Source organism: Dermacentor variabilis, chromosome 5, assembly GCF_050947875.1.
Source record: "Dermacentor variabilis isolate Ectoservices chromosome 5, ASM5094787v1, whole genome shotgun sequence".
NCBI lineage: Eukaryota > Metazoa > Arthropoda > Arachnida > Ixodida > Ixodidae > Dermacentor > Dermacentor variabilis.
The window spans coordinates 83,146,893-83,172,049 of NC_134572.1; the positions used below are offsets into that span (position 1 = coordinate 83,146,893).

The window sequence follows — 25,157 nt, forward strand, 5'->3', positions numbered from 1 at the left end:
ACACATTTTTGAAGGGATTTATTTTATACTTACGGGCTTTTTGAGGCTGATCTGCCGGTTAATCTGCTGCTGCCGTTCCACCTTCTTCTTGGTTCGTGCCTTGTACTGCTCCTGCATGAAACAAAGCAACACAAACATGTTAGGTACAACTGCTACATAAAACAAAGGCCACTCTTAAATACTACAGTTATGATACATTACAATGAGTGGTCTTGAGAGTTTTTTTCCACATGATTATGTTAATTAATTACACGGCATGGACATACCAGACAGAACTTCATCAAACAAAAAAAGGACACAGAGCTCTAAGAATGACTGATCGTGTAGGTACGCTTGTCATGAGTTACTACGCCTCTGCTCACCACAGCATACTTTATTGGCTACTTCCATGCAGTGTGGGTCATGACTATTACAATGCAAATACAGTAGACTTCCACTATATTGACTTCGGTTAATTAGTTTTTTTTTCCCAATTCGATCCCGACTGAACCCACTGGCAAGCGCCCATACTATGGGCTCAGACTTTCGTTTAGTCGATCTCCAATATTGGCCTTCGCCAAATAATTCAAACTTGACTGGTTAACTTCGCCACAATTCAGCCATGTTATGGGGTGAAGCACAAGCAATTTATTGCAGTGAAGCATATAAGAAATGGAAAAGCACCATTGTCACGGCACACGGTATGTGCCTAATCATACAGGTGCGCACGCGCCGCCTCCAGTCATGATAGAAGTACCTAGATCCCTATTAAGCAGACTGGCGGTCATTAAGAGCTGTTTCTTATGTTGCTATGATGATTTGAGCCCTCCTTCCACCCGCCATGCGTGTCTCGTATACGAAACCATTAACGGGGCCTAGTATGCATTGAGAAGCAGAGAAAAATTATAGAAATTTTGGGAAAGTTAGTGAAAAGGGAGGCGGTAAGACTAAATACTCAAAAAGTCAAGGAGAAAGTTGAGGGGGACGTTTAAAGCCAGCAAAAGAGCAAGGGCCATTCTAAAGCTCTGAAGGTCTGCCGGCAAACTTATCAGGTATCTTGGTGTTCGTACTGTGACTGGAGACATGGATGTGTTGTGTAAATCAAGAAACATGCATGTCACCTAACAGCAGCACTTTCCCCTGCTTGGTATGCGTTGCCACATAACACAGCTGTATTGCAGCGAAGATAACTTTAAAAGCAAATATTGCCAAGTGAATCAATGCCGTGTTTCGTCATTTTTCTGCCTTTTGTTTAATTTGACCCATGAGATAATTTGACCAGTTTCATTGGTCCCGTCTCGATCGAATTAACAAATGTTGGCTGTACTCGCATTGCTGTACTGTTTCTTGCTGTCACAAGTACTCATAAGCAGTCGCACAGAATGTGTACAAATACGCACCTTTTAAGTAATATTTTTAACTGAATGAACTGGTGGATTTTAAGCGGGAGAACCATGCTATGATGTGCAACACGCCCAAAAGGCAGCCGCTCTGAATGTCACAACCAATATAACCTGTAGAGACTTAGATGTTATGACTGTTCATATGCCGTATAGGGTTCCAAGTCATACCTTGTGTCTCCAGCTCAACAACCCAAGGCTACATGTGGCATGTCGTAGTGGAAGGCTGCAGACTAATTTTGGCCTTGTGAGGCTAGTGCTAGATGCGACAGCATTTTCTTAACCAAGTTCACACTGTACCCAACTGCCCTAATATTTTCCCCATTACCTTGCTCCAGAAGCCGAGCCAACAACTCAAGGAATGAGAGTAAAGAGTGAGTAAAATATTGTGCTTGCAATGACAGCTCTTTCCGTGTACTATAGACTACCCTTACTGGCGTCTTTTGCTGCAGTGCTGACGTAGTGGAACAAACCATCAGATTGGTCTATTAAATTTGAATGTAGGTACATTCTTTGCTGTCTTATCAACTAAGTCCAAAGTACGTCTTTGATAGGTTTCGCTACCTTGCGACCAACCTCCCTTCTCACATTCTTCAATGGTCACTTGGTAGCTTGAATCCTCTTCCCATTGTTTAATCATCATAACCATTCTTTTCCCTACTAACAGACTTGGGCGTAAACAAACTTCACCTTGCTGGTGCCATTTCATCCTGGTATGTGCAAACAATTTGGTTCTGATAAGCTTACTGCTAATAAAAGGAATCAAGAGACTGAAAAAAGGCATTGCAAGAATACAAGAATAGTGCACAAAATAAAACAAATTTTATGTACACTTCTTGGCAAAACAAGATATAGTGCTCTTGTGTACCTTAATTCTGAATGTTATCCTGCTGTCAACAGTGTGCGTAAAACATTGACTTCAACCAACCTGCATGATGCAATAAACTTAGCTTAGGAGGCCTGGCACCACAAATGATGCTGAGTTATTTTGCTTTTTGTCTTTACCTGATGTTTGCTGATAGGCAGTGACTAGCTAGACTCCACCACATCATACAGACTTTTGAGAAGTGCAAAACTTTGAGACAGCATTGCTGAGATATGCTTGACGCTAACAATGATAAATCTTTTAAGACTCCTTCAACGACCTGCTGTACGAATTGCCTACATAGTAAACTGGCCATAAAATCTGCTAGATCTGAAAACATGCAAAGCAATAGCCAGCTTTAAAAAAATCATGTGCAAAATGCTCCTAAATACTCCAAAGCTTCAGTTTTAAGCACCACACTTACGGAGACATCACATGGCTTCTAGGAATGCTGAAAACGCCAAAGGAAAAGATTAGTGCTTCATTAGCTACTCAAGTACTATATTTACACAATTCTAATGCGCATTGAATTTTTATGGGCCTACAGCAAGAAAAAAAATGTGCACTCGAACGTAACGTGCGCCTGAATGTATTTATGTGCCCAATTTATAAAAGAGGACAATGTCAACCAAGTGCTCAAGCTAATGAAGACAAGGTCAACATACATGTTTGTTCAACTGATTTAATGAAAAATGTTGATTACATGTCTCTATTGTGTTTCTTTTTCATGTTTATTATTCTTAATCTGTCTGCTAATGTATCATATTTCACATCCAATTACGAGAATGCCAACTGGATCTCCTTGGCCATCCTGCAACGTAGGATATGCTCATAGTGTTCTTCAGAAATCTCGGCAGCCACGAGTCTATCTTGGGCAACTTTCTCCTGCTAGGCCCCCTAAATTGTGCCTGATGTCCTGTGGCTTTTGGCAGGCATCATACAAATCACATATTTGGGCAAGAGATTTGAGTTCAATATGTCATGCCGGTGACGCACGAATTGTCGAACACTTGCCTCCTGTGTAGTACTAAGTGTTGAACATGGCCCACAGCAGCACAGCAATCAGCTGTTGCTGCAGTGTAAGTGCACAAGTGGGTGGTGAACGAGCACTTTTTTGTTTGGCCAAGGCACAAACTCAGTACAATGTCTTCACTACACCTAAACTATAAGCCACCATGTTGCCAGCAAGCCAAACTAGCGCACAATGCACTCTGGTCTAGCAGCTTCGGCGTGACGTAGGACATGTTATATTCCTGTGCGAGCTGTGCCAAAGCATGCCGAACACAGCTGGACATGCTGACTGCACCAGGCGCTAGACTGTATGAGCATTCACTTTTCACTGGCGTAGCGAAACTGCGTCGCGCATCCGTGTTATGCTGACACACACCGAGTTAGCGCGCCACGCTAGAACTTCATCAAGGCTGGCCGCAGAGTCCCTTATCAGCTTGATCAATGGGGCTGCTGCACTGCCTTTTGCCCCCGCACGCACTCAATAAAAACAGCACGCAGGCACACTCAAGATGCGCTTCTCCGACTTAGCTCTCTCCCCCTTCCTTAAACTCCAAGATGCTTCAATGTGCATAACCTCTCTCCCACCATGCACGGTTTTGAGCATGCAGTGAGGCACTCTATCACACTCGGGTACTCCACACCTCTCTGGTGGAGGACACGGCTGTTTGCGTCAGCACGGCACGTCAGCATTGCGTCGGCAGGGCAGAGGGCGAAAGTGACTATGGGCTCATCTTGATGTCCCACGAAGGCCTTGATATCTACACTACGCAGCAGCATGGCATCCTAGAGGAGGTCATGTCGAGGAGCCACGCATTAGGTTATGCATCCTTTCCACTGAGTGGTAATGGCAGTGTTTTATTCAATTTAAGCATAAAATATGTGTTTTTTAGAACTTTCTGTGACGCTCTGGCTCATATTTCAAACGTCAAATTTTGCACAGAGGCTCCTCTACAACTACATAATTTCAAACTAGACATTTTATGCAGTTCAAAATTTTCTTGCAGTTGGCATTTCAGGTTTCACTTTATATAACAGCACAATGCCAGTGACAGCTCTGACTGCCTTCCCAAAGTGATAAACGTCATTGCTGTTGTCCCTTGGCTCAATAGCCATGGCTGTGCACAGATGAAGGTGAAATAACACAGAGCTAACGATGCTTTACAATTGTCATTGCACTGTCATTCTGCCAACTCTAAGAGTGCAATTATGCAATTAGTAGAGGTTGTGCACACCTTCTTAGGTGAGGACATTGCTGACAAATGTGCATGTGAGAGATAGACCAGCAATTGCTCACTGTGCTTCTTTGCTGCACCATGATTAGCACCTACAAATAGACTTCATTATTCCATCTCTGTATCCATTCGCTACACAACATCTTGATGGTGAAAGAGAAGCCCAGATTGCTCAGCACATAAGTGTATCAACAAATGACAAACCACCGACGCTATTGCAGTGATTCTTTGGTAACTTTTCCACAATGGCCAACCCCAGAAACCAGGGAAGACATCTGTCTTTTAGAAATAAATTATTATGGGCATAACTAGATGTATTGTGAGGGCTCTTTACTAGAGTAAAGTCAGCTATAGTAAGCTGACTTTAGTCAGCTATAACCATCGACCAATAAATTGGACACACTCGATTATTCGGATTCCTTCGCAACACTGCCACTAGCCCCGTAGACTTAATGAATAAAGACAACCGAAATTTCAGACACCCTACAGCATGCAGTTCGATAATTCGGACTCCATCTGTGGGTCTGCATGCTAATTTGACTATTTAGTCTAGCAGAAATAGCAATATTATGACTCTGATTAATCACGGCATTGCCATTGGCTATGTTGCTGGCGACTTCTCGAAACTGAAATTAGTGAAACCTAGTTGATCCAACACCGACCCCGCCCAAACCGCAGGACAAGCCAAGCCAAGCCAAGCCTGGCAAGCTGTTGTAAAGATGCATTTTTTAATTCTGTGCATTAGCTGCCTTCTTATTCAAGGGTGCAAGTTCTGCTGGAATTGGTTCTGTGTGTCCAGTGTTTGTGTCAGCAATTATCTAGTGTCCGGGTGGGTTCTTCAAGCTGGATCAAGCGGTGCCAACTTCACCCTCAATTCCTGTGCCTAAAGAGCCGGACAATGACTGTGGTGAAAAAAAGCATCTACCACTCAGCTACGACAGTGTGGCAAACATCTGTTACGTTGCCAGGGGATGAAGATTTGGTGCGTTCTTTTACTGTACTTTCATCTGCGGTGACAGCATGACAATGGTTAAGATGTGGGCTGACCACATCACAGGCAAACATATGTGCGTGCAGCAATACGTTGACAAACTTGGGCTGTATTCTCGAACAATCACTTTCGAAGATCCTTTCGCTTTTGCAACTTTTCACATGACTAGCAATGGATGCGTTGAAAGACAACCATGTTCCTGGCACTGTAGTAGGACAGCAAGCGTACTTGCACTATGCCAAGAACCTTGCTGCTCGTAGATGCTGACATGTCTGATGCTGGTAATGTGAAGTCCTGTGAAAGCGCAAGTATCCCCGAGAGTGGTCACCTGTTCATATGACACATTTCTTTTGGCCATTTATGCAATGAAGTCACTTGTTTTACGTCTAATGCATTGGACTGCTGATTATTCGGAAATTTAGGCGGTCCCCACTAAGTTTGAATTATCAGTTTGTGAATGTATATAATTTCACACTAAAATAGTGATGCCGATGGGCATTTACTAAGAGGCCGCAATTCAGTTAACCCTTTAATGACTGAACATTTAAATGCCAGAAAAAAATTATGTTCCATTTAAATGTGCAAATAGTCAATGTGCGATTTTTCGCACTCCCTAGGGGTGGCAAAAAGTCCGAAAAATCTGAAAGTCTGAAAAAAATGAATGCATGCCTTTTACTGCCCCCCAAGGGTTCAGATCAACTGCCCCCAAGGGTTCAGGTCACCACAGGCACGTCCGAAATAGCTCTGCAGTACACTTATTAGGAATATCTGTGCTCGTACTGTCATAGGAGACAGCGGGTGCATGCGTGTATAGTTAACGAACAAATAAGTTAAGGAAAGTTGGAACAAGTTGAATCAGGAACTCAAGCAAGCTGAGAAAGCTTATTATGCGAAAATATTAAGTGCAAGTCAGTGACCTGACGTGGTGTGGCGGTTAATTAATGATGTTCTTGGTTATGGAAAGTGGGACGTCACACAGGCAAAAATCTCCATTGACACTCTTGAACTTTCTGGTGAAGAGCTTGCAGATCACCTAACAATCATTCTGTTAATGCTGGCATATCAGGAAGCACATCTTTATTGGCAGACTCAGTCATAACTACAACAGGAAATAAATGCCTTGATGGCATTTTTCTTGCGTCAACAGATGAACAAGAAATTTACACGACATTTATGAATCTAAAAAACACTAAGGCACTGGACATTGACAACACTCAAATAAAACCAATAAAATATGTCTTAGAATTTATCACTCCAGACTTGAGTGACATATTTAACTTGATACTTGAGTCGGGAGTTTTTCCAGAAGATATGAAAAGAAATAGGGTAACCGTGTTGTTCAAGGGTGGAGACAGTAACCAGGCTTCTAATATAGACCTATACTTATTATTCCTGTATTTTCAAAGAGATTGGAAAAAACAATCTATTCCTGCATATCTATATTTTTTTACTCCAGAGCATAATAACCGACTGTAATTTGGTTTCTGAAAAGGAAGGTCAACAGAGACAGCTTTATTAGAAATTATTCTGCAAAATATTGAACAAAGCTTTTTCACATTAGGTGTTTTTCTTGACTTCAGCAAAGCCTTTGATTGCATTAATCATAACATTTTACTACTAAAATTACATTTGTACGATATTCATGGTACAGCACTTGCCTTGATAAGATCATATTTACAGAACAGACAGCAATGCGTTCAATTAGGTAATCAAAAGTCATCGTACCTACTTGTGCTAAGTGGTGTTCCTCAGGGAAGTGTACTGGTTCACTGTTATTTAATGCCTATATCAATGACATTATCAATATTGACCCCAGTGTGAGCTTTGTTATATATGCAGATGATACAAGTGTGCTTTTTCTAGGCCCTGATGTAAACGAATTGATTGTTCGGTGCGATAAATTATTAGACAAACTCTTCCTTTGGTCTACCAAAAACTTAATAAAAATTAATCCATTGAAGGCAAAAGCAATCATATTACAAGCAAAAAATAGAAAACTTCAATCAACACAATCTTTAGTTTATGCCAGCAAAGATATTTTTTTCATCTATGAGCATAAAATTTTAGGTGTCACATTTTTTTCAAACTTCAGCTGCAACCAACACATCGTTAATATTTGTAAAAAAGAGTCTAGTACAGTTGGTTTACTAGCTCATGCGATTCTAGTAGCTCTCGGACTGATGGGTGGAGGTTCTGAAGCTGTTAGAGAAAATCGAATGTGGGACAGCAGTCCCAAGCAGTTTGGGACTGTCAGGGACCGATAATCGAAGAGGCCCACAGTGTCCTGTTCCGTATATAGTCCATGTGCAATAAGATCCTATTGCGCCCCGCATGCTGTAGGCATTCGTGCAAGTAAAACTGTGCGAGGGCGAGCCTAAAAGGATAGTGGCTTGATGAACACTGGCTTCCCACGTGAGCAAGTTGAAAGGGTGGGAGGAGAGTGAGCTTGCGGTAATGTGATCAAGTGCATGCAAGGGGAAGGGAGAGGGAAATTAGGGGAGGGTGGCACGTGTTTCCTTCCTTAGCGTGGCCGTGGCTGCGCATAGCTGTCAGCGCGGCTCAGCACATACGCAGCCCGCACGCATATGCAGCCCACGCTCTGTTTTAGAGGTGATCTGCTGCAAGTGCAAGGAGTAGGCATACTGAAATGGGGTGCCATCATATGCGCTGTCTTCCTGCGTGTTTACTACTGGAGCTGGCGTAATCTCGAGTTTAGGAGATTCGTTGAAGAAAGAGGCAGACAAAGCATTTTCTTCCTGCTGCCAGTGCTTTTCACGATAGCGTCCTCCCACTGCCGGCAACACAATCAACCAAGGGTGGCAGCAAAGTGGACACACTGGACTCGCTTCGATACATACCGCCGATGTGAAGATATCATTGGCACGGTATGAAACCATACTTTTTGTCACCAACTCTCAAATTCAACAACATGTTCTTTTCTTTCTTATTCAAATTTGCTTTTATGATTGCCAAATAACTATGCAAAACTTTGCTGCCCCTTCCATGTGAGAAAAATCCATTGGCAACTGTACTCATTTGCACAAAAGGTTGAATGTCAATATAACGAAATTTTGATACAACAAAGCAAATTACTTATTTTACCGACATTGTTACATCGAGGTTTAAATATACTTGCTATACATCACATGCGTGGTACTACTGCAGCAGGAGCTGTTGCATCTGTCTTTTCCTCTGACCCGTGTTTTCAATACAAAACGAGCTAAACTTCTTCTTCTTTGTCCTGTGCGTCTGCTCTAAACCAACAAATGGAGACTTTCTGCCTGTCGTTTAGCGTTGGACAAAGGCATTTAGCAAGAAACTTCGAACTCGATACCAGAACTCCGAAAAAGAAAATCTTTATGGTATGTTGCCCATAGGCAACATTTGTCCATAAAGGGTTCTTAATAACCTGGCACAACAGTTGTCCTGTGCCAAAGAGACATACGAAAAGGGGAACGTACCTCACAGTCAGCTGCCGTGGTGTTGTGATACAGTGGACAGCACTCAATTGTGGCATGTGATGGAAACCTGCCACTCAGATGGCCTGGAAAAAAAAATGTAAGTGATTCACACACTGAGTGGCACATATCAGAATGCCAAGCCATAATTGTACTGCAAAGAAGGGTCACTATCCCATACAAACGAGCAGATACCATCCGAATTCTACTTCGTTATGACAGAACTTTGGTCCTGTGGAATTAAAAAATCCTATTACAGTGGAACCCCGATTATACGACTTTCTCAGGACCGCCAAAAAGGGTCGTAAAATGTGAACATAAATTATGCCTATAAAAATACTACTTATTTCGCGCGACGGAATTACGAGAAACTTCAATGTAAACTACGAACATACTCTCCAGGGCTTGGAAACCCAAATTATCAAAAAAGTAACTGCAATAAGAATTAATGCTGCAGTACAGGTACCAATCATGCTTCATTCAAACAAACCTTTACAGCACTCCGCTGCCCACTGCCACGATTCCCGCCAGCCGGCGCGAACTTTAAAAAAAGTCTGTAAGTTTCTTTTGGACCTTGTTTGATCCGTGAACCAAGAGCGTTTGCTCAAGCTGGGCAACATCCAAAAGGAGGTCCTCTGCGGCGTCATGTGAACAGATGAAGTTCCAGATGCCATCTATGTGCCGTAGCACCTCGGCGTACGTGGTAGGCACAGGTACGTCATCTGTGGCATCGTCCTCATCCGACGTCGCAGCGGTGTCAGCACTAGGCAAAGCCTCCTCGATGGCGTCATCCAGCGACACCTCGCCGCAGATCTCAACGTTGTCGTCGGCCTCCATGTACTCGGCGAAGGTCGTGGTGAGGTTTAAACCCTCGAAATCGTCGTCGGCAAAGCCTGCATCAGCCTCGAGTGGCATCAAGGTTGGTGCGTCCCCAGCAGAGGAGGCAGTCTCTCACTTAAAGCCACAGTGCTTGAACGAGTTAGCGATTGTGCTTCGCAACAATGCGTTCCACGAACTGGCAATAAAATGCATGGCATCGAGCACAGTGATCTCCTTTTCCGACTCGCTGCTCTCCACAGCTGCCAACCGACGCTGCACTAATCGCTCCCGGTACCCTTGCTTAACACACTTAATGATGCCGGCATCCAGCGGCTGCAGCCAGCTTGCGCAGTTGGGCGGGAAAAAAACAACCTGTATGTTCCACAGGCTGGACGTATCGGGTGGGTGGCACAGTGCGTTGTCCACGAAAAGCAATATTTTCCTCGCCTTAGCACCCATTTTGTTATCCAGCTGCTGCAAAAAATTGCTGAAGAGCGAAGATGTCATCCACGCTTTTTTGTTGAAGTTGTAGCTGCACGGCAGCATCTTCAAGTTTTAATGCACCGTGGCTTTGCAAACTTTCCAACAACGAGCACGGGCAGCCTCTCGGAACCGTCCTCGTTAGCACAGAATAGTGCCGTCACACGCTCTTTACTATGCTTGCCACCATGACAGTTGTCACCCTTAAACGCAAGGGTTTGCTCGGGCTGCATATGGTAAAAAATACCGCTCTCATAGGCGTTGAAAACGTTGCAGGGCCTGTACGCAGCAATCATCTCCGGCAGCGACTCCATCCACTCGTTCATCGTCGAAACGTCCACGGAAGTGCTTTCTCCGCAGGAGTGGCTGCACACAATCCTGTTTCGTTTTTTAAAGCGATCCAGCCACCCATTCGATGCCTGAAAGTCGATGCCCAGACGTAATGCCACAAGGTCCGCCTTTCCTTTTAGAATGGCGCTGTCAACGTTGATCAAAGAGCTCCGTGCTTGATGCAGCCACTTGACAAGAACTTTTTCTAACTTCTCATGCTGTCCTTCTTTTGCCGCTTTCCGCTTCAGCCCGAATGTTGGCATTCTGCAATATCACCGCTTTGTTTACCAGGATCGTCTTAAGCGAAGATTCGGGTATCTTAAAGTCCCAGGCAATGCTGGCTTTCATGGCTCTATGCCGCTTTTCTGCTTTTTCGATAATATTCAGCTTATCGCCGAGCGACAGAACTGTCCGCTTTCAGGACATCATGCATCGCATTGCTCCACACAACTCAAAACCTCCACTGAACGCTGGTCACTAGGATTATGATAAAGAACACGTGCGATAAACCTAGGCCTCTCTGCGCTACCTTGTGGGTGATCTGCTGCTGGGAAACTGGAAGGAGAAAAATGCTTCTCCAACGCGACGAGAGGCGACACCGCCGAGAAGAGAGGGAGAAAGTGATTGTGGAGAAGAAAAGGCACTATTTCAGCACAGCGAGCGTCACGGGCGGCTGCTGGTGGGGGAGAGAGAACCGAATAATGAGACGAGACAGGGAAGAAAGCTGCGCCGGAGTGAACCAGTTGAGCGGTGTCAAGCGCTCCGCTCGTGGAGAGTTGGAGCGAGGAAATAGATCCGCGGCACTTTTCTTTCGTCCGTCATTCTGTCCCGCGCTTTTGAGGATCGTCGTATAATGCGGGTTAGGCTTAAAATTGCGGCGGATAACCGGGGTTTTTAATGCATTGCTTCTATGAGAACTTCGCCGGGACTGCACTAATCCGTCGTAAAACCGGGGGACGTATAACCGGGGTTCCACTGTATTTATTCCATAAAAGCTTATTGGATGGACTCACTGACAGATGACAGACTGAGTGACTGATTGAATTGGCATGATTCAAAATTCTGAGGATTCACATGGATTATTTCTGAAATGATTGACTGGAAACTCTTTGATTGATTGAACTGACAGGACTTATCCCTCTCAGTGTTGGCATGTTACAGAGGTGATGAATCCCTCGCATTGGGCTTTTCTTGTGGACGTTATAAAATAAACAGAATGGTTTATTTTTGTGGTAATGCAGGCAGAAAGAAAGAACACAGATAATGGCAAATGCTCTTTTGGTATGGTCCTCAGATTCCCATCTGACAGAAGAACAAAACACATGGCAGACTCAAAAACATCGTTCTCAGTACTTTTTCGACGCGATGGGAGTTGCATTGTCCTTGGATGACACGCTGTCACCTTTTGAGTCAAAGCTCAGCTAAAACCCCAAAAGAGGAGAAAATACACTTCTAGAAATACAATAAAAGCTCGTTCATTCGAATTCCGTGGGGATGCTAGAAAAATTTGAATTATGCAAAATTCTAACTAATGAAAGCCAGAGAAAAAAATCACTCGGTTAAGGCACGTACAAAATCCGATGTAGAGTGAGCATGCGTGCACACAAGCTACATCACATTGGCGTGAACAACGTCTATACTTCGAATCACTGGAGCAGCCAATGCAACCGACGCGGCCAACGCGGTCCAACATGCCCGATGTTGAGATGGCTCTTTCTCCATCCACGTGTTCGTCGCGCCAACTGGCGTGGAGAAAAAAAGTTGTTACAGTTTAGCCAGAAAAGCAAAGCATCGATTGCAATAGCAAATTAATAGATAGCTATACGAAGTAAGGATAGTAGTTTTATTGGCCGTATAAACTTTTAAACGTTCGCTTACTAACTAAGTTAAAAGTATGGTGTCATGCAGGCACAAGTAAACATGAACACATCTCGCTCGATGACTGAAGAAACTCAGAAACTTGCTGAAAAATGCTGGAGCGAGGAATCACGGCATTAGCATCAAGCGAATTTACCTTTGTACAGCCCTCGCTTCAACGCAAACGAAATGTAGAAAGCACATCGCATATGAAGCTGCCGGCACTACGTGCACTCTGCAAATATCACTTTGAAGATGAGGCCCATGTGTTTGTGCACTTTGGCTACGTTGCAGATTGATTTCAAGATACGGTGCCCGCACAGCCGCGCAGTAAGCAACAGCTGCTGGAGAAGAACCCCGCCCCCCCCTTCTGCCTCACCCCTGTGCCTTCATGCTGTGCCAACCCCTACCGACCACCACTAGCATCTCGCCACGTACTTCCCACTGGCTTGCATAAGAAAACCACATGTCCATCAGCCTTGCTTGCTTTACACGAAGCTTGCCGACAACCTTCTCCAAGGCCTCCAGGTGCTTCACATAGCGAAGCGGAAGGTCCCTCGTGAAAACAAGCCCATGGAGACTGAACCATCTACAGGACCTCCTGCAGGAACAATGATGAGGTAGCCTGCCCTACCGCATCAGTGCTGCCGTCGTGGCCCTTGCTGTCGCTATCTGATGCATGTATGTTCGCGACGATCACCTCATCGGTTAGAAGCCCTTCGTTTTCAAATCGATAACAGTACGCTTTCTTTTCACTGGCAACATCGTGCATTGCTGATGAACAGTGGGCAGATCAGCCATCTTCCATTTGGGCGGTCAGTCAAATGAGGCTGAAAAACAACGTGGCCAGGAACGACTTCGATGCAACGAACAAAGACAAGCATGAGTGACTTAATCCGTTAGCAGAATTGCGCAGAATGAAGGCCATAGAATAAAGAACCAGCTGTGAGGGCCCACCGAGCAATCTGGGAGCAGTGCTGGCAGTGTTGTCAGCGCAGTTGGCGTGGTCCATTTGTATTTCGGAGGGTGGCATGGCGCAGAGCTATAGGTGCAGCCCATTCATGTTCGGAGGGGTGGAAGGGCAATGGGAGAGATGCACGTGAGGCTGGCATGCATCTCTCATGGAGAGAAGCATGCTGCGGCAGTTGGGGTGGCGGCAGTTGGGGTGGCGGGCAATCGTGCAGCGGCTCGCATGTCACTTTTTTTTTTTTTTTCAAGGATTTCGCATTCCATTACCTTTCAGCATGGACCCCCAGCAGCCAGACTTCATCGTTTTGACCAATAATGCGGCATGGGGACATTGAAGTAGGCGGATTATCTCCCCAAAGAAAACATACAAAAGTTGAGGGTGCAGCAGCCTTTCATTGTTATAATTGATATATTGTTAACACTTTGAGGGTAAATGATGTAAATATACGGCGCTGCAAACAAGTCCAAAAATGGACGATGGCGTATATTTATGGCGCCACCTGTACATTTAGAAAGTACGCCAATTTCCTAACTTTTTCTTTTCTGTCATGTGCTGTCACAATGTGGGAATGCAGGGAATTTTTTTCGCCCGCCTTCCTCTCTCGGTTTTCGTTGCATGGTCTGTTTTAGAGCTAGTTTGCTCCCGTCCACTTTGACGGGACAGAAACAGATGGGCGCGCTTAGCTGCCAGTGACATAGAAACACATGGTGGGCATGCTGCGGAAACTGCGGCATTTGTCTTCACTACTATCCTAATACAGCACGTTTCCGCTAAGGGCGGGCGAATATCTTAGCTGTGTTACAAGCTTCGGCGTAGGAATAGGGTACACTTCTAACGTATCTGTGCAAACGTGTCGTTGCCGCTCGCAATTTGTTTCGTGCCCACGAGTACAGACGAGAAGAATCGAAAGGCCCCTTTTTGTTGTTGTTGACCACAACCATTATAAAGCCTACACATAATAAAGGCAAGTTTGGTTGTATCTTTTTTTTTTTGTCATGAAAGTGACGAAAGGAATGAAATCGGGCATCTGCTCAAGAATGTTTGGTGTGTGCAGGCCACCTGGTTTGTCCTGAGTCATTCACGTAGCATTCGACAGATGGTAAGCGCGATCATTATTAGCTAGACTTGGCATACAACATATTGCTGTGACAAGTTCGGGGTGCCATCATTACACGGGAAATTTAAAAAATCAAATTTTGACGACGAAATTCAGGGGTGCGATCATTACGCGAGTGCGATCATTATGCGAGTAAACATGGTATTCATTACTGATACAGAATAAACTGTTTCAATGTGCGTAATGTACTCACGAGAAGAAAAAAAATCTTGTTCGACGTGTTTGGCTTGCTCTGCCGGCTGCCATTTTTTATTTGGTGTCCCTCACTGTTCAGCAGTGGCCGCCTACTTGCTGACCCGCTGTCTTCCTGAAGCAAACGCGGGATGAAAATATTTTTTTTTTTTCGCCGAAAATTTAGCCCGCGTAATGATCGCACCCCTAAATTTGCATCAATTTTTTTTTTAGAATATGTGCTATCATTATGTGAGTAAATACAGTACTACCGCTTGCGCATTGGCGAGCGGGTGGTGGTTTTGGTTTTGTTCCGCAGGCGGTATCGGCTTCTTGCGCTTGCAAAACTGATGGCGATCTCGTTACTAATTGCTCAAAGGGCGATCGCTTGTTTCTCGCTCGTTTAGTGCTCACAGGGGTGCGCATAGGAAGGATGCCGCCATGCATGCATTTCCGTTGCTTCTTCTTCTTTTCTTTTTTTTTTCTTTTTTGACACTTGCATAAACTGCCTCTGGTTGGCGATAACATGAAGATTAGCGGAAGTTTATTTTGCGTTTTTGACGGGCACAAAACCCCAGTTTTCTTGAGTGCGCACACCTATGCAGTTCGATTATGCTATGGATGTACATATATTACTGTAAGAGCAGGAACATTTGAGTCCTGCGAAATACTCTCGTGTGCCCATTTTCAAGGCCTTGAACTATGTGATAACAATGCATCAAATTTTTATTTCTTATAGGTTTATTACCTTTTTATTTTTGTTCACGAATGAAGAGTACATATATACCAATGCAAAATATTTTTTTCTCACTTTACGGTCACCCTAGAAAAATTGCGTTAATTTTTTTTCAAAATAAGTCCCGAAGAAGAATTGGAATCTGCAATAAAAATATCGACCCTGGGCGGTGGCATATGGCGAAAAAAATCGACCCTGAAAGGTTTAAAACCGGTATCGTTATAAGTGGTTTCGACTATTATATAACAAATTTCAAGTTCTGTAATCCGCATCTAAATCGCAGTGCATGGGTGACCTTCTTGCATCCTGTTGCAGCGGGAAATTAGGTGGTAGAAAGGATACTTTAATTAATTTTAGAAATATTGTGTAGTGTGCAAAAGTGCGCCTGCGACTGCTCTGTGCAAAATGCGCTACTGACCCTTGGAGTCGCAACCAGCCACAGTACAGTGAGGCTCATCTCCTTCTCGTGGAGACTGGCCGTTAGCAGCAGGCATCTCACGAAGGATGCTGCGCGCACCCCCACGACCATTCTTGGCCGGCAGGCGGCCTTTGGCAGCGCGGCGCCGTGGGCTGCCTTCAGGGCTGGCGACTGGTGACAGCTCGGCAGCGGAGTCCTTGCTGCCCGTTTTGCCTGCAAGAAACACAGTCCCACTCACCATGTGAGTTTCCAAGCAGCTCTGCACATTTTCCTCCATTAATACGTCAATGAAAAAGGCACAACATTTTACATATGATGATCTTTCATTTATACAGGTTACAAAAGAGGCAGCCTCTCGGGTGGCATTCACGCCAACAAATTGCAGAGGTGGCACGGCCAAGCTAGCCGCAAACGGTCACTGGCTGAAAAGCTATCGTTTCTGCTTAGTCACTTGCTGCTGAACTAATCAGCAGTTCAGGAGCAGGATATCAGAATGTGCTCATGGGCATTTGACATGCAGTGGTTGTGCCAGTGGACGTGAATGGAACGAAGCGCGAGACATTTCAGTGTGGTGACGGGCCGGTCGTGCTTGCCAATATGAACATCGGCAGCCAGTTGATCCGTTGCGTGACATCTTTGAATTGCTGAAGCGAATGTGACCTTACGGTGAGCAGTAAAGCAGAAAGACAACAAAAACAAAAGATAGGTGGCAATGCCACTTTAAAATTCTTACACCAGCTTCCCATGGCATCACGAATTCTTAGAGCATCTGCTCAGGGCTAGCGAAGTGGTTAACAATAAAGAGTAAGTGCAATGTACTCAAAATTAAGCCACAACTTAAAACAGTAACTTTTGTCAATGCTTCCTACGCAGGACATGGACAAAATGTGTGAAAATATTGTAAACTCTCTGATGGAATTGAGATCATTGGCATTGAAATTTTTGCATAAAAAAAAAAATGTTTAGCCTCAATTTTGTCCAATAAGCCTTTGTGCACCAAAAAAATGCAAATGAAGATTTGAAGTTACTCTAGCTGCCTTCTATGCTGGCTTAGAGGTTCCAGAGCCACCTTTAAATCAAAATGTTGCGTTTTGACTACAGTTGAACAAGTTATACCAGACACAAAATACTGTTCAGAACACTTCTAACTCCTTTAGTGTGAGACCGAATATATTGCGGTCTTTTCTGACTTTGGTTTCCCCTCCCATACAACACAATGTATACCCATACCACTTGTAGAGCAATTATGCAAGACGAAATACTGGTTATAATGCAGCGGTCGGAAAATCCTGCAAACTGAGGCAGTGAATGTGCTTCTCAACAAGGAGAGTTAGCCGAAGGTAGAGCAACAAGGACAATGCTTTATTGAAATAATACCCATCTGAAATTTCGTGGCAGTCGGAACGCAAATGGTTTCACGCTCGCCTGCGCCAATGCGTGTCGCTGCAAAATGCAGCTATAACGCATGTAGCCTTGACTTCGTGATGCTGTCAGTTTAGGCTTTGTTCTACAAATACAGTTTGGAGTTTTATTTTTTGCTCGCACGTAAGCTTTCACCATTCCTACAAATATAAATTAGGCATTAGTGGTAGTTGCACACTGACTGCCCGCAATATCAAATTCCACTTCAAACGAGCTGTCCTCAGTTCAAACCAATGCGCGTGATCTCACGCCGAACCTGCATTTAATTGTCTGCAGGTACAAACATATTAAGGGTGAGCTTCCAGCGACAATATGCTGCTTGGTACCCCAGCCAGCTAGGCCCAACCAATGCCTCCTCGTTGAGAGTTGGTGATCAAAATTGCAGGTTGGTGTTGAGTCAATGAAATGCTTCGCGGTGGCCACATATGGCGCTTGGTAAGCAGAGTGTAGTGGTGCGACTATCACCTCCAGAGTTGGTGAAGAAGAAGATGGGCTCACGTGTGGGTAGCATGAGAATAGAACAGGCTAGCGTGCTCAATCTGAGTGGCCACGGTATTGGCCGCTCCCTGGATCTTGCAGCAGCATGGCTGGCTGGCCTAAATAAACTGTGGCCATGGTGGCTACCTCTTCGCGCTGCCTCCTACAAATTGGTGACCCGGACGACCAAGCCCTGCCACGCCAGTTTCAGCGCACCGACTCTACCAAAGCATGAGTGACGTGGCCTCATACGGTCCGGCAGACTTCCTACGGTTGCAGGGTGTCCAGGAATTCCACATCGACATGCTGGACATCTGGTTAATCCAGGTGGACAACAGCCACTTCTTCCTCAACAATGTTCCATGCTCAAGCTGTGTTCTAGGCTCCGGATGCCTACCCACGGCCTCAACCTCTATGAGGACTTGTGGGCGGCTGTCCTTGCTCACTAGGTCACCGTGAACGCTCAGTCTCCTCCAGCTGGCACTCTGTCACAACAGCTCTCACCATCTGAACCATCATGTCATTCCACGTCTTGCTGTCCCACATCGCCTGCATCCACCCGTGCCTTTCATCAGCACGTGCCGGCCCCAGCATTAAACCTCTACTCAAGCCGTGAGCCTCCTCCCCAGCTCAAAGGCAGCTGCGTGATGACTCTTTCCAAATTAATTGGGCCAAACACAAGTGCTTTCAGTGACTCTATGGCCCGCCTCTCTCTGTCCTTAGACGTTCCTGCAAGCTGTCCGCTTTTCGTTCGGGGGCACCTCCCTCATCACCAAATTCAGAGGCTCTGCCACCGGCTCCACTAGGCGCAAATTTCACTCTCACAGCACAGCAACACCACAAGCACAACCTTCACGATGCCTTCAGCGACCATGACAACCCTGATGCTATCAGCATTCGAGATTTCACCGCAAGCAGCCGCAGGCGAACCTTCCAATGTTCTGTGCTTAACCTTCCGTGGATGCATGGCCTACCGTAGATTCATAGGAGCAGCTCTGCCATCTGGTTTCTTCAGATCGAGCATCACTGCTACGTCGACATTGTGAGTGACCAACACTTGCACTATCTCCACGCAAGTCCCAAGCTGCTAGACAGCCTACTTTTGGAGCTCCAGGCCCAGGCATCTACGAGAGCCTGTGGCAGGTTGTGATTTTGCACTACGGCCTCTCCGTGGCTGCACCTTGTTCACAAACTATGCTGCCTGTGTTTTCTGGTACATTTCTCTTGGATTGCGTGAACTAAACACTACCAACGATGATACCATCTGCACATTTTACCTGGACTCCTTTACTGGACTTTACCACTGGACTTTATTTTAATTGTGCTTTGCACTAGGAGGGGGCTCTGTAGCAGGTGACTATCGCCTCAGAGATGGCAAGGAAGATGGCTCGCGTGCAGTAAGCGCAACAGTAGAATACACTGGCGTGCTCGACCTGAGCGGCTACGGTGTGTGCTGCTCTCGTGCTCCAGTGACACCATGGCTGGCCGGCCTAAATAAACCGTAGCCACAGCAGCTACCTCTTCGTGCTGCCTCCCACAAACAGAACCATCATGAGAGCGAGAGCAAAAGTGAGGGCACTGGTGGCACAAGCAACACTCAAATGATGGCAACTTGCTTTGCGGTCATCATGTTTTCGACATAGCGCATGTGGACTTGTTAGAAAAATTTAATGAATCATTGCACGGTGTCAGAAATTTCACTCACCGTTCTACATTGGCTCTGTGGAGTTGGCTGCAGTGACGTGGGGAAGTTCGAATAATCGAGCAGGTCTGAAGAATAAGTAGGCAATTTGGTTTCCTCTACAGCACTTTTTTTCCTGTGTTGCTTTGCTTCATGTAGAGACCATGGTGGGTCCTCAAACATTAAGGGAGGAGGCTACCCCCGGACACCAACGTTTTTGTTTATTGAAATGTCTTAATGATATTTTCAGGATAGACTCATAGCAAAAGCATTAGTAGAACTACAATATTTCATGCCATTAAGTTCACTGGTTCCCAAGTTACAGCAATATGTCAGAACGGTGCACATGGTTTTCTCACTCCAGGCCTGGAGAATTTTCAGAAGGTGCTGCAACTGCGAAATTCCCTATGATGATTCCCCGATGGATACCTCAGGGCAAGACAGAGCCCTTTTTTTAAATTACATGCTGAAAAATTTTAGCAGACCACCGAATTTAGTGTTGGTGATTAAGATTTTATCAATCAAATTTTGATTAAATATCCCAAATCACAGACACAATATATTAAAAAATGGGCTTGTCTTGTCCTCAGTTATTTACTCAGACACACATTAAAAAAAAAACTGGAAATCTGATGAGCGGTTACAGAGATATGGCTGGAACAAGCAGCCTCACCAGCCCAAAAAGTCATTTAGAGAAAATGAGCTTTGAAAGGTTTGAGCCCATATAGTGGTCTAAAATGACCCTGCAGAGTAACCGGAGATGTCTTTAGGCACTCTCTTCTTTTACCGCCTTTCCACCTTCTCTTGCGATCGCTTCTTGGCCTTTTTCAAGCTCAGAGAATGTTTCACGGCTGCCCGTTGAATGGCCAGGTGGCCAGCTGTTAGCCCCGCCGATGAACATAGCTCTTGGGTGGCCCTATGGCAGCCAGGATTATACCTTAAAACTGCCTCATGCAGTGCTGTCTCCACAGCAATCAGCGATGCATGCTGCTCTTTGGGCATCAGGGACCGTAGCACGGAGTGAAATGATTCTGATGCATTCTGCATCTTTGCTCCCAGGAAGCGTTGCAGAAGAGAAGCCTGTGAGAGGCGCTCATAAACAGGTAGCAGTGCTTCTGCAACATAGTGTGGAAGATTGTACCGATGCTTCGGAGGTGGCACACCATCACTCTTGCTGGCGTTATAACAACACCACGAGTCTCCACCCTCAGGGCACAAGTCGTGGTGAGGTCCTTATCCGTTGTTGTCACATGGTGGTACGATGCCATCACTGCACACTGCATTGCAGACACATCATTGGAATTGTTCCGTAGGGCCCAGCCATAATAGTCAGTCAACTTGTCGATGAGGGCCTTTGTCAGCCTGCCCTTCCCTCCAAAAGCCTCGTCACTTTTCTACACAAGGTTGCGGAGTGCTGTCCCCATCCTCTTCTGGACGTGGTTCAAGCATTTCTCTTTCGAAATGGGGACCAGTCCATAAACATTTTCTTGTACAAGGGCAGAGAAGGTGGCACTTATCTCCGTCAGACATGAACATTGTGTAACGGAGGTTGTGCTTTGGCATCGAACATGAGAAAAGGATGACAGCTGCCTCAACCTCTATCCTCCCAGACGGAGTCAGTGTTTTTCTGGCACACATGATCCTCCTACCAGCTTGCGTAGTAGCCTGGGTCTCCAAGCTTTGGCCCTACTTGGCAACCAAGGCACTGGTTCGATAAAACAATGGCATCAAAGATGAGGCCCACATGATATTCAATTATTGCACCAACTCCAATATGGGACGTGTGGCCACGCTTGTGCCATGTTCCATCAAAGTTTACTGTGATATACCTGCTGAAATATGGGTCCATTTCCTTGTAGGTTGTTCTCACAGCAGAAGCAGATTCTGCATAGAACTTGTCTATGCACTGTGTCAGCAGTTCCCTGAATTTCTTCAAGTGCTTCTGAAAAGTCTTATGATGCAGGCCACGATAGGACACGTTCATTGCTGCCCAAAAGTCATTGAGGGCTGTTAGTCTCTTCCCTATCTGTTTTGTTGCCACAATGGCTCTTATATTCCCGTCAAAGGCCATTGAGTCATCCTGATGAGCAGAATTCCACGAGCTTGCAACTACTCCACAATGTAAACATAGCAGCTCAAGCTTTGTTGCAAGTCCAAGTTGGGTGTTTCCTTGAACCTTCATCCCAGTCGCAAAACACTGCTGGCACGGGGTCCCGGATAGCAGGTCGCCTAGGGCATCTATTTGCACAAGGAGAAATTTTTTGTCTTCACTTGTAGCAGTGGCCGCTTCAGTATCTTGAAATTTCCGCTCCGTCGCTGAGACAGTGCCAAGTCCTTGTTGCACAGCAGCGCATTTTTATCCGCCGCCTCTTTCTCCTCACACGTCAGGAAACTTGGTTATATCGAGAATTTCGTTATACTGAAGTTGGTTATATCGAGGTTTAACTGTATTTGATATTCCTTGTAAAGCATATATCCATTATGTGCTCTGGGTATCTACGTAGTTGACGTTTCCAAATTCCCCGAGTTTTCCAGGCTTTCCGTAAGTGCCTGAGCAAAACTCCCTGACTGACACAGAACTTCGTTTTATGTCAAGCAGGCTGACACCATGTTGCTCTATGGCGTCACTCTGTAGTAAGCATGTTAAAAAATAAAGAAATGATTTAATGCGATTTGTATAGTAAGGAGTAGTGTGTATTTTATTTTAAAAAAAACAGAAGAAGGGGTGTACACAGAGAAAAAATATATTTGAAAAAGATAAGATCCATTGTCGAACATTCCCAAATACGAATAAAAAGGAGATGCATACAGAAGTAAATATTTTCGAAGATGAGCTAATTCCATCAAATGATAGCCAGCTCATTGGTGTGAGACCCGAACTATGTCACAAGTGAGATTCTCTCTCAAGAGCTGGTAAACACAACGGTCCTGACATACTCTCAGCATGCGCACAATGCTTCAGTGTTGCATTTCACTGCTTTAAAGAGTTTATTTTGGTTTGTATTAGGGGCACCTGCATCTCAGCATCAGCCAACACTTCGTTTTTGAGCTCAAGCTCCTTCAAAGAAGCAGCTGCACACTTCCTTTCCCGTTTATTCCTCAATGCGCAAGTCCTTTCTGTTCTTGTCCTCCGTCCGCTGCGCGTTCGTCCCATGGACCATTTGAAGCATCCTCTTGGTCAGTTGTACAGTCATCGTCGGATTTTTCGGACTTCCTAGGGGCTGCAAAAACGTCTGAAAAATCAGGCAGTCGGAAAAACTTAATGCATGTCTTTCACTGGCTGAACTTGCCGTAGGCACATCCAAAAAGCTCTTAAGGCCTGCCAGTACACTTATTAGGCATATCGGTGCTCGTACTGTGATAGCAGATACCGGGCGCATGCGTGTATAATGAAGGAATACATACTGTTTCCCGTGACAATTGCCTCTTCCAAAGCTTGTTATGCTTCACTGTCATACTTTGGCGCATGCTTCACCGTGTAACATTACTGTACTGAGTCGAAGCTGACTTTCGGTAAACGGCATTATACAATGCATCATGCTTTCCGAGATTCGACGCCAATTGCGATGATTACAAAGGCACAATTGGTGCCATTCCTGACAGCGGCGAATTCTTTCAATGAAAGAACACGGCACCAAACGCAAGTAGTTTAATAGCGAACGTCGAAGCAGCTAGGCCTAGCGTTGCTGTGGTGGTGGCTACAGCTGCCCGCGGATCTGCGTGCGATAGCGCCGGTTCGAGGCGGCAAGGTAATCAAAATGGCAGCGGTGGTCACTTTGATTGATGCAACTTCGGACCTAAGGTCAGCGCAAAAAGTTCAGAAAATGGCATGGCAGAGGGTTCTTGTGTTTGAAATTTCAGACGTTCATATAAGTAGGCTCTATGGGGTACATGGTGGTTACAGCGAAGCCGTCTCAATTAGCAGCCGTCCAAAAAGTTGTCCACTGACTGTACACTGGCAACTCCTTAAGCCGACGACACAACATCAAAGATGATTCGTTACGATTCCTCTCTGTTTCTAAAGCCAGTTTTACCTTTACTTTCGTTCCTTTTCAATAAAATTACAGCTAATTTTCCCTAATAGAAGCCCAAGTTCCGTTAGTTTCCCTGAGTATTTCCAGACTATTAAACATCCCTGAGAATTCCCAGTTTTCCCAGTTGGTAGACACCCTGATCCTAATACCAGCATAAGAATTTTAGGATTATTTCGTTATGCTGTCAACAGTCAATTTTTTGAACATGTGCAATAGTTCGGACGACTTCGTGGCCCCACTACATGCCCCATAGAGCCAATGAATAAGGACACCTGAAATTTCACACGCTAAAACCTTTTGTCGTCCGATTTTCCCAACTTTTTGTCATGACCAGAAGTCCAAAATGGCATTAATCGAAGTCACCACTGCTGCCATTTTGATGACCTCAGTGCCTCGAACCAGTACACTCACATGTTAATCTGCTGCCGGCCATAGTAACCTAGGTCTAGCCAGTTTGACAATCGCTACCAAGCTTCTTGCTGTTTGGTGCCCCATTTTCATTAAAATAATTTGTTGCAGTCAGAAAAGGTGCCGACTCCAAATTTGTCATCTTCTACAAGCAGTACTTACCCTTTGGTCGACCACGCTTTGGGGGTGTCACGTCACCATCGCTGTTGGCCTCAGGTGCCTTGATCACGGGGCTACGTGGACTAGAGGTCTTCTGAGGTGTGCACGGGGCCACTACTTCCTGGTGCATTGGTTCATTCTGGCATTGGTTCTGCTGCAAGGGAAGATATACGCAGCAGTTCGATTAGGCTAGCCCTAGTGGTATATTTTGGTTACAGAAGATTCTCAAGAAGTAAACAGTGACGGTAACTACAGTTGGAACCCTGATTATACAACTTTTTCGGAACCGTGTGAAACCATTTAGTTTGGCCGTTGTTAATCTGATCAACAAAAAGCATGTCTAAAACACATGTTTCCACAAGACATGAAGAGGTTCGATTTAAGCTATAGGCTAATACTCTGAAGTACTTAGAAACCAAAACCGCCAAAAGAGTAAGAGCCTACACAAACGAATCTCTGAATGTTGTTAATGCTGCATAGCACATTAGCATCTGCATAGCATCTGCATTAGCATAGCACATAGCATCTGTGGCACTGTCCTCATCCGTGGCCGTGACCAGCAGTGTTGGCATGAGGCAATGCCTCCCTGCACGTCCAGTCTCATATTACAACTCATGTTAAACTGGGAACCCTACTATGGACATGTGAGAAGTTTTGTGTGCTCACTTGTGGAGAAAGCTCCAAACTGTGTGCATGAATGCGCTTATGCGATAAGATTTGTGTGCCTTCCTGTGAATAATGAGGTTGAGCTTCGCAAATGCTTTTATGCTTTCCATATGCGCATTGGTGGTATTCTTGGGTGATCACTTTAAGATACTTTCACTTTCGCAAGAGTCGGCACTGGACACGCTGAAGTACACAGCCAACAGCGCTGTGCTGACTGAGAAGATAGCAACTTGTCACAGTGCAAAAAACAACGTCGGAAGTATATGTGGATGCGTCCACTGGCGATACTGCAGTCATGCAAAATCTTGTGAAAGCAAAGCGATCTTTGAAAGTAATCACCTAGGTAGCAGTTGAGCAATGCAAAGAGGGGGAAGAAAAGCGAATGATGAGAGCGCAGTGCAAACAATGGAAGGAAAAAGACAACTGGAGCTTCCTGCATGCGAAAGGGTGCTTTTGTTCTCCCTCTCCCTCGTGGA

General features: G+C 45.2%; 1 protein-coding gene and 1 pseudogene across 4 annotated transcripts in view; both read right to left on the bottom strand.

Annotated features, from left to right (window-relative positions):
• LOC142582895 (histone acetyltransferase KAT7-like) overlaps positions 1 to 25,157 on the bottom strand; it is a 111,204-nt gene that overhangs the window by 41,313 nt on the left and 44,734 nt on the right. For 3 of the 4 annotated variants that reach the window (XM_075693000.1, XM_075693002.1, XM_075692999.1), the window contains 4 exons: positions 24,019 to 24,169; positions 15,835 to 16,047; positions 8,940 to 9,022; positions 34 to 111 (listed from right to left, as the gene is read on the bottom strand). In XM_075693000.1, the coding sequence (XP_075549115.1) occupies positions 34 to 111; positions 8,940 to 9,022; positions 15,835 to 16,047; positions 24,019 to 24,169 (525 nt within the window). The remainder of the gene's footprint in view (positions 1 to 33; positions 112 to 8,939; positions 9,023 to 15,834; positions 16,048 to 24,018; positions 24,170 to 25,157) is intronic. The other variant, XM_075693001.1, reaches the window with a different exon arrangement.
• On the bottom strand, positions 20,198 to 21,770 carry LOC142582093 (uncharacterized; annotated as a pseudogene).